The sequence below is a fragment of the Equus quagga genome, chromosome 1 (genome assembly GCF_021613505.1).
Source record: "Equus quagga isolate Etosha38 chromosome 1, UCLA_HA_Equagga_1.0, whole genome shotgun sequence".
In the NCBI taxonomy this organism is placed as follows: Eukaryota; Metazoa; Chordata; class Mammalia; order Perissodactyla; family Equidae; genus Equus; species Equus quagga.
In genome coordinates this window covers 163,838,615-163,855,069 of record NC_060267.1, presented here as the reverse complement: position 1 = coordinate 163,855,069, position 16,455 = coordinate 163,838,615, and the positions used below count along the sequence as shown (strand labels likewise).

The window sequence follows — 16,455 nt, the reverse complement described above, 5'->3', positions numbered from 1 at the left end:
GTGGGGGCTGGTGGGTAAAATTAAAATGTTTTAACAAGCAAGGGAGAGGGGACACACCCACTATAAACGTCTGATCTGCCTGTACTAGTGCAAATCAGTTGAGTGTCAGCCCCACCCTTCTTCAACAGCAAATAGTTTCATCCAAGATTGAACCAGAATAGTGTGTCTCTATCCATTCTATTTTGGCGAAACACAACAGACGTGATCAGAGCCTCAATGTACATTTTGCTGGATTTGCTTTCTGTAAAAAAAAAAAAAGTGGTGATTTAAGAATTATAAAACATCCAGCCTTCTGAACTACTTGAAATGTTACTATTACTTCAAATTTATAATGAGCTCCCATGACCCCAATTTCCCAGTCATGCAAACATTTGTTCTATGGTTAAAGACCTAGTGAACTGGTACCTGGGAATTTCACGTGTGAGAAAGGGCATATTCCTGGCATGCAGCCTTAATGGAGGTGCACATAAGACACAAAGCCTCCGTGTGCCTTGGGAACATGAACTAGAGACTCAACTGGAAAACTTTCTGTTTCACACCAGTTAGAAACGTAAAATACAGCTACCATAGAGCTTAATTGTACAGTGGTAGTTTCAACTTCTGTATCGAGACAATTTTTTGCATTTTCTTGGGATTGGCCCACAGCTACAGCCATATTGGACAGATGTTTTTAACTCTAAATGCAATGTAGAATTACCTATCATTTCTTTGCTATGCAGATTGAATATTTTGCATGAGCATCCAAAAACACAAGTTTATAGTGTGAACTTTTTATGTTTATTGTTTTCTACCACCAAATGTATTGTCTACAGATGGAAAACTCAAGAGTCTTTGATGGGCGGTGAGGAATTGCTCAAAAAGATTCAGTTACACACAGAGACGTATTACACATAATGTTGGGAAAGGCTAGATTACAGAGTTATCAATATATGTATAGGAGCAATCCTCATCTAAAACTGGTGTTTCAGGGATTCCAAATGATCATACTCAACAGCTGGGCCTATTTGCCAGACTTGGTCAATGGAAAATACCGCTACTTTTCTCCCCCTTATGGTTTCCTACCCTCTCAATTGCCTCTCTGTGAAAAGAAAGTGGCATGCTGCCTTATCGCTGCTGCTCCTTATTACCCTCAAATGATAGCAGTGAGAGCAGGCACGATGATTAAGCAATGTGGCAGCCTATTTTTATGAGTTTACCTTTAAAGACAACCAAGAGAATTTTAGAGAAATGGATGGAGGGTTTTACAACTACAGGGAACTGCTGTAGAGTATTTATTTTTGAAAGTCAATGACTTCCTTGCAGTAAGGGTGCTAATCAATAATTAAATAGCTATTTTGAACAATTGTGAAGGTAACATGTTCTTAGAAAAAAAGCATACAGAATTACACTTCTTATAGGAGTGAGCAACCTTTTTGGAGTCACTTCATTTTGCCATAACTTTCAACTTCTTACAAAAGTATGAAATTTGTGCTGTATGAAATTTTTTTTGAATCCTAAAGACTTGGTTTTGTGTTGAGAATTTTGTGGTAATTCTCAACTACAAATATGCAAGTAGGTTTAAAGCAACTGTTTTAAGATATATGTAGTCTAGTTTGGGGTCTCAAAAATGTTATAAATTTTTATTTAGTGTGGTCAAGGCTAATCAAAGGTTCTGGATAATGATTAATATGTAGGTATGTATGTATATATACACACACGTACATTTAAGGATTACTGATTACATTTAAGGATTACTAATTACATTTAAGGATTACATTTAATTACATTTAAGGATTACTAAGCAATTTATACTTGAAACAAAATGTAATCTTTGGTGATTCAGAAAGCATTCTCTTTTATCTTGCAGAATCCTGATATCAAAATCAGTTTTCTGGTAATGAGCCAGTTATGAAATACAGCACAGGAATATAAAAAGGGGAGAATTTCTTCTCCTATGGCCTCAGTTTATAGAACTGGGAGTACTGGAGTTAGAACTGGAAGAGGTGGTGAGTACTGATCTTCTTTTGGATGCATCCTCATATGCAATATGAAAAACCTAAGCTCTATTATCAACAACTGCAATGCCCCCAAATAAAAGGGTCACAGACATCAGGCCCAAAGTATACAGTAGACAAAAAGTTTATAGAGTGCAAAATGACAGGGACCTTGGCCATGAGACTGCAGAATCACATATAACTCTCCAGCATTCCTACTAGGCAATGCTCTATAGATGCACTGCACTGGAACTCACTGTTAACCTTTTCCAACTCAACATGAGAGGGATTATTTTCTCATGAAAACCTATGTCTTAGTTTCAGAAGAGAAAGCAATAAAAACAGTGTACCAAAATTTGCTTTTACAAACTAACTGCACCAGGTTAATAAACTGAACAACATTTACACTTCTGAATTTCAAGGACCTAAACCTTGTCACATACTCCCCACCGAACTACTCCCCACCATTTTTTTAGATAACATGACATGAAGTAGTTTGGAAACACTTTCAGAAAAAGTTTCTTTATTTCTGTTTATTCATTTATGCGATGACAGTATCAGCAATAGGTAATAGAAACATGCTCTTAAGTTTAAAATTAATTTTCCATTTTGAAAGGTTCAGGACTTTGTCTTTTAAATACTTCAGTCCAACAAAGTAGACAAAAAGTTTATTCCCTTACTTTTATTAAGGTCATACTGGAATAACTATAATAGGCTCTTTAGAATTTAGGTTTCATTTATAGTAACCTGGAGATTTAATCACAGAACAAGACATATAAGAATGTTATAGCACACACACAAAAAAGTATACAGAATCTTAAAAAGGACAAATTTCAGGGCACTTTCAAATTCTGAGGTGTAAGAAAGCCCTCATGGGGATCCTTAAGTTAAAAGACTCTTCCCTTTAGATTCAGAATGAAACCTATTAAGAATTGTAAGACAACAATGGGCACTGATCACATGGCCCATGGTAGCCGTATTAGATTAGGGATAAATGGAGTCTCCATGTTTTAGTGAAGAGGCCAATGAAAGAAAGGCCAGGAAGCCATTTTAAACTCATGTCCATGGCAGGTATTATCCCACTGCTACCTTTCCAAGGCTTAGCCCTCGAAGTGCTCATACTGCTACTTCTCTTCTTAACATCAACTGTTCTAGGAGCAAACCTCCTGGAAAAAAGGTGGTACAGACTGGAAAAGCAAGACTGGGTACAGCAAAGGGGCTCTGTGTGCTCTAGTTGTCTGTCACGATATACAACATCTAACGAGGAGACCAGCTAATCTAGAAATGGACTGTTAACTCTGACTCTAGCATTTTCTTGGAATATATGCTTACTAAACAACTTTTGTGGTTTAGAAAGGCCAAAACTACTTTAATTCTCCTGGACATATTTTACTTTAAAAAAGGGAATATAATAGGCTAATAAACAAAAATAAGAATCTATTTGCTTCTTAACAAATAATATTTCAATGTTTTTATAAAAACAATTCCTTTCAGATACTCTGATTAACTTTTAAATGACATAAGAAAGTTTCAGGATTCTTGAATACCAATATTTTGCACAATTTAAGATACAGCCATTGAGTTTGGCATTTCAAGGAAAAATAAAATTAAACAAAAAAAGGAAAATGGTAACTCACTAAGAAGCGTATGTACCTAGTAAAGTTTAGTCTGTCTTGGATTTTGAAAAAAAAATTAGGCCCAGAATTTTAGTTATCCTAATTACCATCTCAATCAAACAGGATATCTATGTGTGAATTCTAGATAAAAGATAAAATATTTTGAACTAATAAATGTAAGACCCACTGATTGGACTGTTTGTTTAGAACCTGTTTTACTGGGTTTAGATAGGGAAGACTTCAATAAAACTAACTATATATTGAGTTCCACTGATTAAAAATGCAGTTTTAAAAACTCTGCTTTTGTGGTAAATTTCTAGACAAATCATAAATGTAAAGCACAATATGGTAAATATTGTACTGTCTACAGGTACTTGTTGGAGAAGTGAAATGGTTGTATTCAAACTACCAAAATTCTGACCTTTCAAAATAGTAGGTTATCTAAAACAATTTCTTTGAAAATTAGCATTTGCTTTAAACTCTTAAAATGTCAACTTCAATTTAAAAAAAAAGTCCTTACAGATAATTTTTTTTAAATATTCCTTTCAGTCTCAATTATTTTTTACTTTCAACTATATTTTCAACACAGAACCAGTTTCTAAACAATCTAATGAAAAACAGTTGCAATGTAAAACAAAACTAGGCAATCTAATACAACTTGTATAGAAAGTCTGAGTGGGATTTATCAAAATTCAGAATTAAATTTCTATAATAGTGAAAAACTTCTTTCAGTCTCTTCTTAACACTCAAAACCAGCAACTTCCCATGAGACTAGAAAGTTAGCAGAGAGGATCAAACCGATTTAAGCACTGCCCGACTTCTTCTAAAATGATGCACTCTTCTATCCTAGAAAAGACAGAAAAGTCCTTTTTATTTTATTGAAAATTTCCCATTATCACTATGACCTAAGAAAGGTGCAAAATACTTAAAGCATTTATTTTGGGTTTAAAATCTATAAATAATGTGAAAAAAATGTGTTTAAAATCTATAAATAATGTGAAAAAAAATAATGTGCATTCCTGAACTTTGGGCTAAGAAATATACCAAGGACTAGTTTTATTCAACAATTTTTAAAAGAGAAATCTCAGTAAACTTAGAAACACAGGGCTTAAAATCAATATCATTTTATGTAGCTTCTTAATTAATAATTTGGCAATGATGTCCCAAAGACAGCTGGTGGAAATTGCACGTAATTTTAAAAAGTACTGCTTTTACTAACATAAGTGCATCTGGTAGAAATCATAGCTTAAGAACAGCTCCCCACTTCAATCTGAAACCCTATGCTTTTAGGTTAAAAGACAAAAGTTTTGGCACATTTAAAGGCATATCCTCAATATGTGATGAAGATATATCATTCTTTAGGAAATGAAGGGAAAAACTAAAAATACATGCAAAAATTTCCTTTTACTTTATGTTGCCTGCAGATGGGCAGATAGAAGGAAGTGAAGCCTTACAAAGGAGCTGAGTAAACCAGTAATAACATGAGTATTTTCTTCTCCTGTGCCCTTCTCCTAGGGATTAAATTCCATTGTCATATAAAAAAGGGTGACTCTTGGAAATTATGTAACCTGTCAATAGAGTAATACCCTATTTAGGCTGAAGCCAGAAAAGTGGTCACAAACTCAAGTATCTTCAAAGGTCAGATAGGATATGAAAGATTATGAAGGCCTAGAATTAAAACAACAGAGCGGAATTTACCATGGAAAACAGGGTATATACCCTGTCTCACTGCATTCAAATTCAATTAAAACAATAATAGTAACATTTAGCCAATAAAAATAGGTATACATGCTGGGTAACTGCAGACTACCAACTTTAGTGGACTCCTAGTCCAGAGGAGCAGAAAACTCTGGAATATTCAAAAGGAGGCTTTTGTCTAATACCAGGTGAAAACTCAAGTTTAAAGACTATTTTCTGCTTTGCAAACAAATCGTTTAGGTACTTTAACCTTCAGAACTTTGGGCAAGGTAAGCTGTCATACAACCCCAGTTCTTTCCTTTTAAATTGTACTGTCCATGCAGAATGAAACAAGAGAATGAACATCAACTTGAAATGAATATGTTGATTCCCTGCTGAGAGGATGGCAAGAACTTAACTCTGCTATAGGTATACTCTCCTGCATTATATGAAGTCCTTAGTATACCCTTTAAAAAAGCTTTAAGCTTCATCCTATGTTCATTCACAGATCGAAAAAGCTATTCTACTTTCCCTGTTTTAAGACACAAAGCAATGGTTAAAAACTTTCCTTTGAATGTAAAATGGTGCAGTCATTTGGGAAAAATTCTGCCAGTTCCTTGAAAAATTAAATATAGTTACCATATGACTCAGGAATTCCATTCCTAGGTATACAACCAAGAGAAATAAAAACATATGTCCACACAATAACTTGTACACAAATGTTCAAAGCATTATTCGTCAGAGCCAAATAGTGGAAACAACCCAGATGTCTATCAAGTGATCAACGGATAAACAAAATGTGGTATATCCATAAATAAAAAGTGAAGTACTGATACATGCTGTAACACTGATGAACTTTGAAAACATTATGCTAAGTGAAAGAAGCCAGTCACAAAAGGCCACATATTGTATTATTCTATTTATATGAAATGCCCAGAATAGGAAAATCCTTAAAGAAAGTAGGTTAATAGCTGCCCACAGCTAAAGGAGTTGGGGGGAAATGGAGAGTGAGTGCTAATGGGTAGCAGGTTTATTTTTGGAGTGATTAAAATATTCTAAAATTGACTGTGGTCATGGTTGCACAACTCTGCAAATATACTAAAAAGTATTGAATGACACCACACTTCAAATGGGTGAATTGTATGTGAAGTATATCTCAATAAACCTATTATAAAAAAACAAAAAACAACTTCCCTTTACCAAAGCACAGTATTCCTCCCCTATTAGAGTGACCAATTAGTTCCTTTCCATATTCATAAACTCAGAACTGAAGAGATCTTAGAGACCTTTAGTCCTGTGTCTCTTCATCTTAGATTTGTACAAACTGGAGCCTTAATACGATTTAAATGATTTGTCCCAGGTGACACAACCAGGATCAGAGACCAGAACTTTCTTAAATTCAAACACCCTTGATCTCTTCTATTTCACCAACTCTGAATTAACTTTCATTTTCTACTTAGCTTTTTTTACTGCTTTACTTTTCCTCTTCTTTCCACACTGTCCAGGTATGTCATCCGAGTGATCAGTTTTTTTTCCTTCCGTGTACTCATAAATTCTGTTTTCTGTATCTGAAATTTTCTCTTTTTCTATTTGGTCAAGCCAACATTCTCTTTCAATTCTCTTCTTTCATGAACCCTTTCAATTATATGCTTCTGCTAAAAGTTTCTTCCCCAAGCACAAACCACACTATATCAAGGTTTGAGCAGCATAAGATACACTGCCAGGTAAAACTCACTCACGTGGTTTACTGGGTTACAGGCAAATGCTAAGAGTTCAATTAAATGCTCTACGTAATCTCAAAATACATATATACCACAGGGAAAAAAAGTTTCATAGCCAACAAATGTGCTTTTTATCCTGTATACTATTGCTTTCATACCTTGAAATAGTCATCTTGAGTAACAACAGAGTTTCTCAGTCTGTTCTCTGGATTAAATAGACAAGATACCACCGTCTGTATGCTTCGGTCCACAGACTTCTGAAATACAAATGTTTTCAGTAATCTAAAGACTATGCCTCCTTTTACTCACTGTAACAAGCTTTTTAGAAAAGTTTAATACATATTCTTATTTCTAAAGAACTCCTACGTAATTCATAACTCTTACCAAATGTCACAGTGTGTAACTTTTGTACCAAATTTAAAAAACATTTTAGAATCTTAGTGATAAGAGTACTGGTTTAAAAAGCTCAATTTAGTAAAACGCATAAGATATTTGCTCAGGGCTCTATAATTTTTCCTGTTTGATAAGAAACAGTGAACTTCAACGTTTCAAGAGAAAATATCCAGGGTGAAACCTGATAATATACTATACTGTAAGCTATTTTTTCAAATTTTAAATCGTGTATCAAATCGGAATTTTTTCACCCTACAGTTCAGGAGTTTTCAACATTTTTTTTCCACTGAGAAACACATGAATCAAGTTCACACACTCCAGTGGGAATCTTTCAATTTTATGCATATTCCTGTCACATCAATTACTTCCGCATTCCTATCCATTCAAGAAAACACAGGAGAGTTCAAGAGTGAGAGCACTGTTATTACAGGAATCTGCTCTAACGATTAAAAAAAAAACCAAACAACTACTCTACCTATTTCAGTATTTCAATTATTACTAGCAACTCTACCATGCTTGAGAGCTGCTACCACATATAATGTTATAGAGAGAATACCATAAATAATTGTGGTAAATGTTTAAATTGGTAAAAGACAAAATAGACACAATTCATACTAATCCCTCTTTTGAAGAGGAGAATTTCTTGAGGAAACTTGCCCATTGCATTCTATCAAATCACGTTACAATGTTTATTAAAGTATGGTTAAAAAACAAACAAAAAAAGAAAATGGAAGAAAGGACAACTGAATCAGAAATTATATGTATACATTGAAAGTCTGTATATGTATACATTGAAATTTCATCAACTTTTACATAAACTGCCAGATTATCAATCATACAAGCTCTGTAATTTATGGCTTCCATATTTAAATTCAGGCAAAGATGCTTGCTTCTCCAAGAGTTATTAAAACTTGAAAAATATATGAAAATATAAATACTAATAAACAAAATTAGATGTTTGCCTTTTGTGGGCCATTTCCAGAAGATGGAGTAGCTTCATGAACTGAGCATTCACTTGTCAAAACTTCAGCTCCTGCATCAACTTCATTACAGTGGTAGTTAACTGCTGTATAAGCCTACATTTAAAATGATAGAAGTGTAAATAAAGAGACGTAGGTTAGACAAATTTCTAAACAATCTACTCTTCAAAATGGTGCACTAATATTGAAAGTTTAAATGGGATTGTGTTGAAATTCAATTACATTACTTCAGAGACTTTATTTTAAACTGAACAGTTGAAATGCAGTAACTCAGCCTTCTATCTTGAAATGTCTTCCAAGCTTCAGCATAATCACAGTTAGAAGGGCTCTAAGAAAAAAGAAACTCTAACACGTAGTAAGGGAATGGGGATTTCCCAGTGTCTGAGACTTTTAACTCATATTATAATCTTCAAATATCCAATCCTGATGACAGACAGAAAGTAACAAAGGCTCAGGTTTTAGATGTAGCACTCTCTTTTGTTTTATTCCTTTTCTTGTATTATATATAACTGCATTAATGGCAAAACATTTCTTTCTCTTCAACGGATTTTTTCATGGGTAGAAAACTAGAGGTAAGATTCAATACTAATTCTAAATCTATAGAATTAAACTTAGCATACATATCAATACTACCTTACTTGGATTATATTCTATCAACAAGTAACTGAGCACCTGTTGTACACAGAGCAGCCATTGCTTAACCACACAAAAACAAACTAAGAAACAAAAAACAGTTTCTCCCATGGGGGTATATACTTGGGTGGACGAGAAATTAATAAAACATAACACATAATGTAAAAGGGCATTTTAAAATATTTGTAAGCATACATGATATGGCAAAGAAACATACAATGGTCAAACAAAAAAATACTTTAAACAACAGTAGGTATGTTTGGGTAATTCACCTTACCGGAGGTATAACATAACTCCTTTGTTCCCCAACAGGCCACTGTGGCGGCATCTTAAAAAAAAAGGGGGGGTGGGGGAAATAACTACTATTTAAATATTTCTATGCATTTTCACAAAGACATGATAGACAATGTTGAGGTATTATTCATGCTGGCTCCTTGAACTTGTTATAATAAAAGAAACAGAATGAAAGAAAAAGTACTTTATGTTTCTAATACTTGAGGATTTTATTGCTACTTTCATATATAAACCACCTTTTTCTCAAGTTTCTGGAGTTGTTTTTCAGGAAAACTCAAAGATAGTTGTTCTTTGAATTTATTATCATAAATATGGTCCTATATATGGGCAGAGATTCAGAGAACACCTATCTTAAAGTAGCCAGCTAAAATAAACACTACCAAATATAATTGGAATTCAATGCTCTAAGAATTGAGTAATCATTTTATTTGAACTTATCTCCCTAGAAAAATTTATGAAAGTTAGCCTGGATGTTTCAGCTATTTGACAGCAAAGAGGGAAGAATACATTTTGAAACATAAAAAGGAATATCAAATCTTCTAAGACAGTACAAGAGAAAACTTCTTGCTAAGTACACTGCTGTCAAAATATCATTCTCTTATTATTTCTAAACAATATAGAGGCCCTAATTCTAGACTAATGCTAAGTTTTTTCTTAAATTTTAGGCAAACTCAACTAGTTTAAATGACAAACTATTAGGGAAATTTATATAAATAAAAGCCTTAATAATATTTCAAAGCAAGTCATTTTGTTCCCTCCTAAATTACCTGATAATTATATACAGGCAGCTGATATCCAGTGATGACCTGGACTGGTGAACTTGGATAAGGAGGATATGCCTGAAAATAAAGTTTACAGAAAAAATGGATTAACAAGGTAAATTTTTAAAAAGTAGAAAGGAGGAATATTATTCCCAATATAACAAGAATGAGAAAATAAAGAAATCTTAATTATTTTTCTATATACAATGAAGGATTCTGTTCAAGTAACTGGCTTCATGAAGAAAAAATTATTCTCTATCAAAAGTTAGCCTTTTGGGTGAGGAGGGATAAATGGGGAAGTGACTGATTTTGCCAGCATAAGTTTATCTTATTTGTATATTTATCCCCACCCAGAAGTTCCTTCTTACACCGCTTATAAGGTTCCTTTAGGATAGATTTCCACGTTAAAGTTCTATTAATACACCTGCTATTTCTTTGTAAAAATACTTTTAGGCAGTTCTGTATTTCTTTGACAACATAGTGAGGTAATATATAGTCAATGTGTGGTCTTCCTATAGACTTTATAGCTCTTTCTGTACTTTACTTCTAAAAGTTAAGGGCCACATAATAACCCCAAACTGGAAAAGAAACAGTACAATGTCTTACATCTTTCAATACATATTGATTGAGAATATCTAGGTAGTAGCATTCATGCATGCACGCAGAATAGGTAATAGCTCACAGTATATGTTAGGAACAAGTAAGGCTTTTCTTCTAGCCATGTTCAGAGAAACAAAAATAAGAAAAGATATACCCTAAACTTCAGGTAGATGAAAAATGTAAACAAAGGAGAGACACTGTAGAACTATTTCACTATTATTTTCTGTCTTTTCCTGCAAATTAAATGTCTTTTAAACTAAAGAAAGTAAAATGAACTAAGAAGAAAATAAATGTTATTTATCATCAAAAGGAGACAGTAAGTATTCCAAATCCCACTTCAAGTATTAAAGTAACTAGGACCAGAAAAATTATATACCAGAAACTCACAGAATTTACAAATATAGTTCAATGATCAGAAACCAATCCATTCTAGAACCAGAATACATCCAAAAGTCAGTAATCTATATGAGGAGGTATCTGGAAATCACTGCAAATACAGAACAGCCAGAAGAACTGCTAACCTTAGAGAAGAATAAACCAGACAGACATGAGGAAAGCTGCCTTCAAATATTTTAGGAGTAATCATATGGGGGGAAAAGGGAAGAGATATGTTCTATGTGGCTACAGAGGTAAGCTCTAAGATAAATACTTACAAAGCATACAGAAACAGATTTTAGCTTAGTATAAGGAATAATGCTAAGAATGACAGATTTTTAACAAAAGTAATAGATTTCCCATCACTCAAAGTATTCAAACAGGGACAGGATTATCACTTATCATGGAAATTGTGGCTCTAATTCCAGAGAGGGTTAAAAGGAGAGACTGGGTTACTTTTAAGGTACCGCCATCTACAAGTCTCCAATACTATAATAAATGAAGAAACAAGAATGTAGGTAATTTTTACCTGAACATATTGAGTAATAGGATTCATCATGGTTGGAGGCTGCATGTAAGTTTCAGTGTTTGGATTACTCCAGACACTCTGAAACTGTGGTGGTGGTGGAGGATTAAAAACCAAAGGACGTGGCTGCACATGATAAGCACCTTTGTAAAGAATAAAAAAACAAAGCTTATTTTTAGTTCTGAAAAGCTAAATTTGTCAACAAGAACAATTCCTTTCTTTACTCACATAAATTTTGTTTCCTGATTGCAGGGCCAAGTTTCAGCTTTTTACCATGGAAATTTATTTGTGACTGAAAATAAACAGTAACAAAAGTAGAATCAATTTCCAAGTCTTTACTTCTAAGACTTCGGTAAACATCCAAAGTCCTCTAAAATTCCCACCATCAGAGAAGATTAGCAGTAGGAATGTAGCAAATCAAAATTTATCAGCGTGAATCTACCTTACTTACTCTCACTACTCTAGACAAGCGTCTGGAGGTTTCTCAGAATTTGATCAAAAACCTTTACACTGTTTCTGACCTTTCCTATCTCGAGCTCATGAAGCTAGATGCCCAATCAAAAATAAATAGGTTCTGATGAACTATGTAAGATTACTCTGAGTTTGGATTTCAAACAGGAAGTCTACCTCTTTCTATATTTTATACAAGACTGAGTACACATTCACGACTCAAACAATACTGAACATTGCATCCATAACTAATTAAGAAATTTTTTCCATAATAAGATTACTTACTTCTACAATCTTCTGCACATCCACATCATTATAAAATGAAACAAATCCATAGCTAGAAAGGCAGATAAATGAAGTATGAAATCACCACTAAATAACAGCACATGGTTTAAAAGTTATAGTGTTCTACTAAATAACTGAGATAAGTGATAATGATAAAGGATGAAGAACACACTGAGATAAATATTGATAAGATGCATATGACAGATCCTCTATAAATATTATTGCTTTTTGTTTTCTTACTTTGATCTATGTCAGAATGCACTAAGATTAAGGTAGTGTGGGAACCTCAGTAACAGAAAATTCCTATCTATAAACCTGAATTTAATTTATTATCTATGGTAAGATGGTTAAAATTTAAAATTCTGTGAAATATGTAAACAAAACAACTCTGATAAAACTGATTAATCCATTTACGTGAAAATAAATGAAGATGAGAAATATTTAAATACAAACACTAGGAAAATGATTAAATAAAAGAGTTAGCAGCAAACTTTTATCCTCTACATGACAGAAACTAACAAAACAACAAATTTCATTTATACAAGTATAAGAATATAAGTTTTGAATTCTTCTCTGATACACTACAGATGCTATAGTTCAGATCTTTTTTATAATATATACTGAACGTTTTACTCACCCTTTGGACACACCAGTTCGATCCGTGATTATCTTCACTTCTTTTACTGAACCATATCTAGCAAAGAAACTTCTAATTTCGGTTTCATCCATCTATGGAAAAGAATTTGACTTCAAGAGTAAAATTTCAGCATCTAAAATTTTTAATTATACTATAAAACAGGTTTGATGATGTGGAAGTATCTCCCCCAAGTACCCCCAAACTACCTATAGCTCTTTGTTAAAGGTATTTTTTAGTCCCTATAGGTTAAACATAAAACCAATTCCAAACCTGCATGAAGTACAAAAAAACCTTATGTTTGCAACAGGGCCAAAATCTCATATTCACAAAATACTTTTAAAATAAATGAAATATCAATACAATACCCTAACATCAATTCCACCAACAAAAATGGTGTTTGGCATGATTTTGCCTTCTGGTAAAACATAGCCTTGGCTGGTTGTAGCCGATGAGGACTGGGTGCTGGCCTCTCTTGAGATAGTTGAGTTTGGAGTCTCAGGGTTTGCAGCAGACTGTAAATTAGAAAGCAGGTATCATCACCAGACATACAGGCAAAAACCATACAAGATGTAAAATATAATTTTGGTATTTAAAGTAGAAAATATTTTCATATAAATTACTTTCATTTAAATTAGTCATCAATACAGCTTAGTTCAGGCTCAGGATTTAAAGTAATCAGATTAGATCAGTGTGAAATTTTAACAAAGGGGTATAGTACTTCCTTAAGTTCAGTGTTGCTCATCACCATCTCTTGTAACAGTGCTGTAGAATACTGATTTTATATTGAGTTTGTGACAACACTACATGAACTGGTAAAAAATAACTGGAAAGTTCAGATTTGTAAAAAAAATTAAGTTATTAAAGTCATCCTGCTCTGTGCCAATAAGCAAATTTTCATTTTACTAAGGTTCTTATTAAAAAGCATGATAAATCTTTAAAAAAGATAAAATTTTTTTAAAAGCTACATTAAAAAGAAAATGAACATAAAAGTTTTAAACCGATTTGTTTTGCCACATCTTTCTATTTACCAAAATTAACATGGATTTTATAATTATAATGCAGTCATGCATCACTTAATGATGGGGATACATTCTGAGAAGTGTGTCGTTAGGCAATTTTGTTGTTGTGCGAACATCATAGAATGTACTTACATAAACAAAAATGGTTTAGCCTACTACACACCCAGGCTATATGGTACAGCCTATTGCTCCTAGGCTACGAACCTGTACAGCACATTACTGTACTGAATACTGTAGTCAACTGTCACGGAATAGTAAGTATTTGTGCATCTAAAAACAGAAGAATATGTTTACAGTAAAAATATGGTATCCAAGATAAAAAACAGTACACCTGTATAGGGCACTTACCGTGAATGGCGAGTGCAGACTGGAAGTTGTTCTAGGTGAGTCAGTGAGTGAGTGGTGAGTGAATGTGAAGGCCTAGGACGTTACTGTACACTACTGTCAACTTTATAAACACTGTACACTTAGGCCACACCTAAACTTACAAAAAATGTTTTTCTTTCTTCAATAATAAATTAACCTTAGCTCACTGTAACCTTTCCACTTTGTAAACTTTTTCATTTTAACTTTTGACTCTTTCGTAATAACACTTAGTTTAAAACACAAACATACAGCTGTACAAAAATATTTCCTCTTTTTATATCTTTATTTTATAAGCTTTTTCTATTTTTAAATCTTTTAATTTTTTTACTTTTTAAACTGTTTTGTTAAAAACTAAGACACACACACATTAGCCCAGGCCTCCATAGGGTCAAGATCATCAATATTACTGTCTTTCACCTCCACATCTTGTTCCACTGGAAGGTCTTCAGTTTGTTTATACCAGCATCACCATAAGCATATGAGTAATGCATTGCACTACGATGTTATGACGGCTACGATGTCACTAGGCAACAGGGATTTTTCAGCTCCATTATCATCTTATGAGACCACCGTCATATATGTGGTCCGTTCTTGATCGAAACATCATTATACAGCATATGATTGTACTTCCTGTGTTAGTATTCCTGCTTTAGTTTGGAAATGGGTCATGAAAGCATTATTTGCTCACATATCACAACTTCTGCTAAAAAAAGGGTTTATAATTCTTTTCCCTAATGCTAGGGTATTCAAAGAAGCTTTTGAAATAAAATTTTTCTTCTGGAGTAACACCAAATCAGTCCCACAGATAATTCTAATTTTCACAGTAGGCTGATATAAATGACACCATCTTTATTTTTAGATAAAGAGACTCACACATGAAACATTATTTTTCTGGATTCTGGTCAGAACTCTGTCTTTAGTCTTTCCACTCTAAAGTTAATGTAATTTTTTCTGCAGCAGAATTTACTGGTAATATATATGTTAGAAAAGCAGCATAGCATAGTGAAACAAAAATAAACTTAGTACGGAGATCGAGGTTCATGTCTCTTACTAGGTTATAAGCCACTTACTTGGCAGATATTTATCTCTGGGGAAATTACTTTGAGAATGAAGTGAGATAACGTGTAAATTCATTTTGTAAAGTATAGAGTGGTATGCCAACATAAGTTAGTGTCCTGTTATATACATTTATTTTCAATAGGTTAAAAAAGTTTCTTTCGTGATTTTATTATTTACTTATTTTGTAGATACTTTATTAACAACTAATCTGAGTTGAAACTTCAAGAAACTACTTTATGGAACATCTGCTCATTTGAAATTAATTTATGAAGTGCCTACTGATTCTAAGAGGTAAATACAAAAGGCTGAGAGAGAAATAAAGCTATCATACCTCTGCTTCTGGAGGAAAACAAAAGGAAGGACCAAAAAACACAACTGATAGGTATTTTTAAAAAGGTAAGGATAGTAATTTTTATATTTTCTATAATTTTTATAGAAATTAGTAACAGTAAGGAAAAAGTAGAAAGACTTCCTATTTTGTTAGATACTAGAAGTTACTGATAAATTTAAGATTCTACAAACTGCTATACTAATTAGACATGAAATCAAAACTGTCAAATCATCAAATTTGAGCATTTTGACTTTTCTCTATTAATTTGTGCTTATATTTGCTATTTTGTGTTTCTATTTGAATACTTCCTAACCCTTTCCTTCAACTATGGTACAGTGATATTTCAGGACAATGAACTGGGAAAGAGTAAACTATTTCTAAAGTTTTCTACTTTTTTTTTTAAAGATTGGCAGCTGGGCTAAGATCTGTTGCCAATCTTTTTTTTTCCTCCTTCTTCTCCCCAAAGCCCCCCAGGACATAGTTGGATATTCTAGCTGTGAGTACCTCTGGTTATGCTATGTGGGATGCCACCTCAGCATGGCCTGATGAGTGGTGCCATGTCCTCCCCCAGGATCCAAACCGGCGAAACCCTGGGTCACGGAAGCGGAGCACGAGAACTTAACCACTCAGCCATGGGGCCGGCCCCTCCACTTTTTAATGTTGTATAATTTTGATTTTTTCTAAATGAGACTAAATTATATAAGCCACATACCTTGAAGTACTGAGAACTTGACTAGATCTCCCTTCGCTACAATTTAC

The 16,455-nt window shown here is 33.4% G+C and overlaps 1 protein-coding gene across 1 annotated transcript; it reads right to left on the bottom strand.

The window, feature by feature from the left end:
• Positions 1-4,381: 4,381 nt before the first annotated feature.
• DAZL (deleted in azoospermia like) lies at positions 4,382-14,797 on the bottom strand. Its single transcript, XM_046640902.1, has 12 exons — positions 14,724-14,797; positions 14,141-14,210; positions 13,287-13,433; positions 12,922-13,013; positions 12,285-12,336; positions 11,778-11,841; positions 11,553-11,692; positions 10,055-10,126; positions 9,271-9,321; positions 8,343-8,456; positions 7,146-7,244; positions 4,382-4,435 (listed from the first exon to the last, which is right to left on the bottom strand). Exons 1-12 carry the CDS (start codon positions 14,795-14,797, stop codon positions 4,382-4,384), a joined length of 1,029 nt encoding a protein of 342 aa, XP_046496858.1.
• Positions 14,798-16,455: the final 1,658 nt, after the last annotated feature.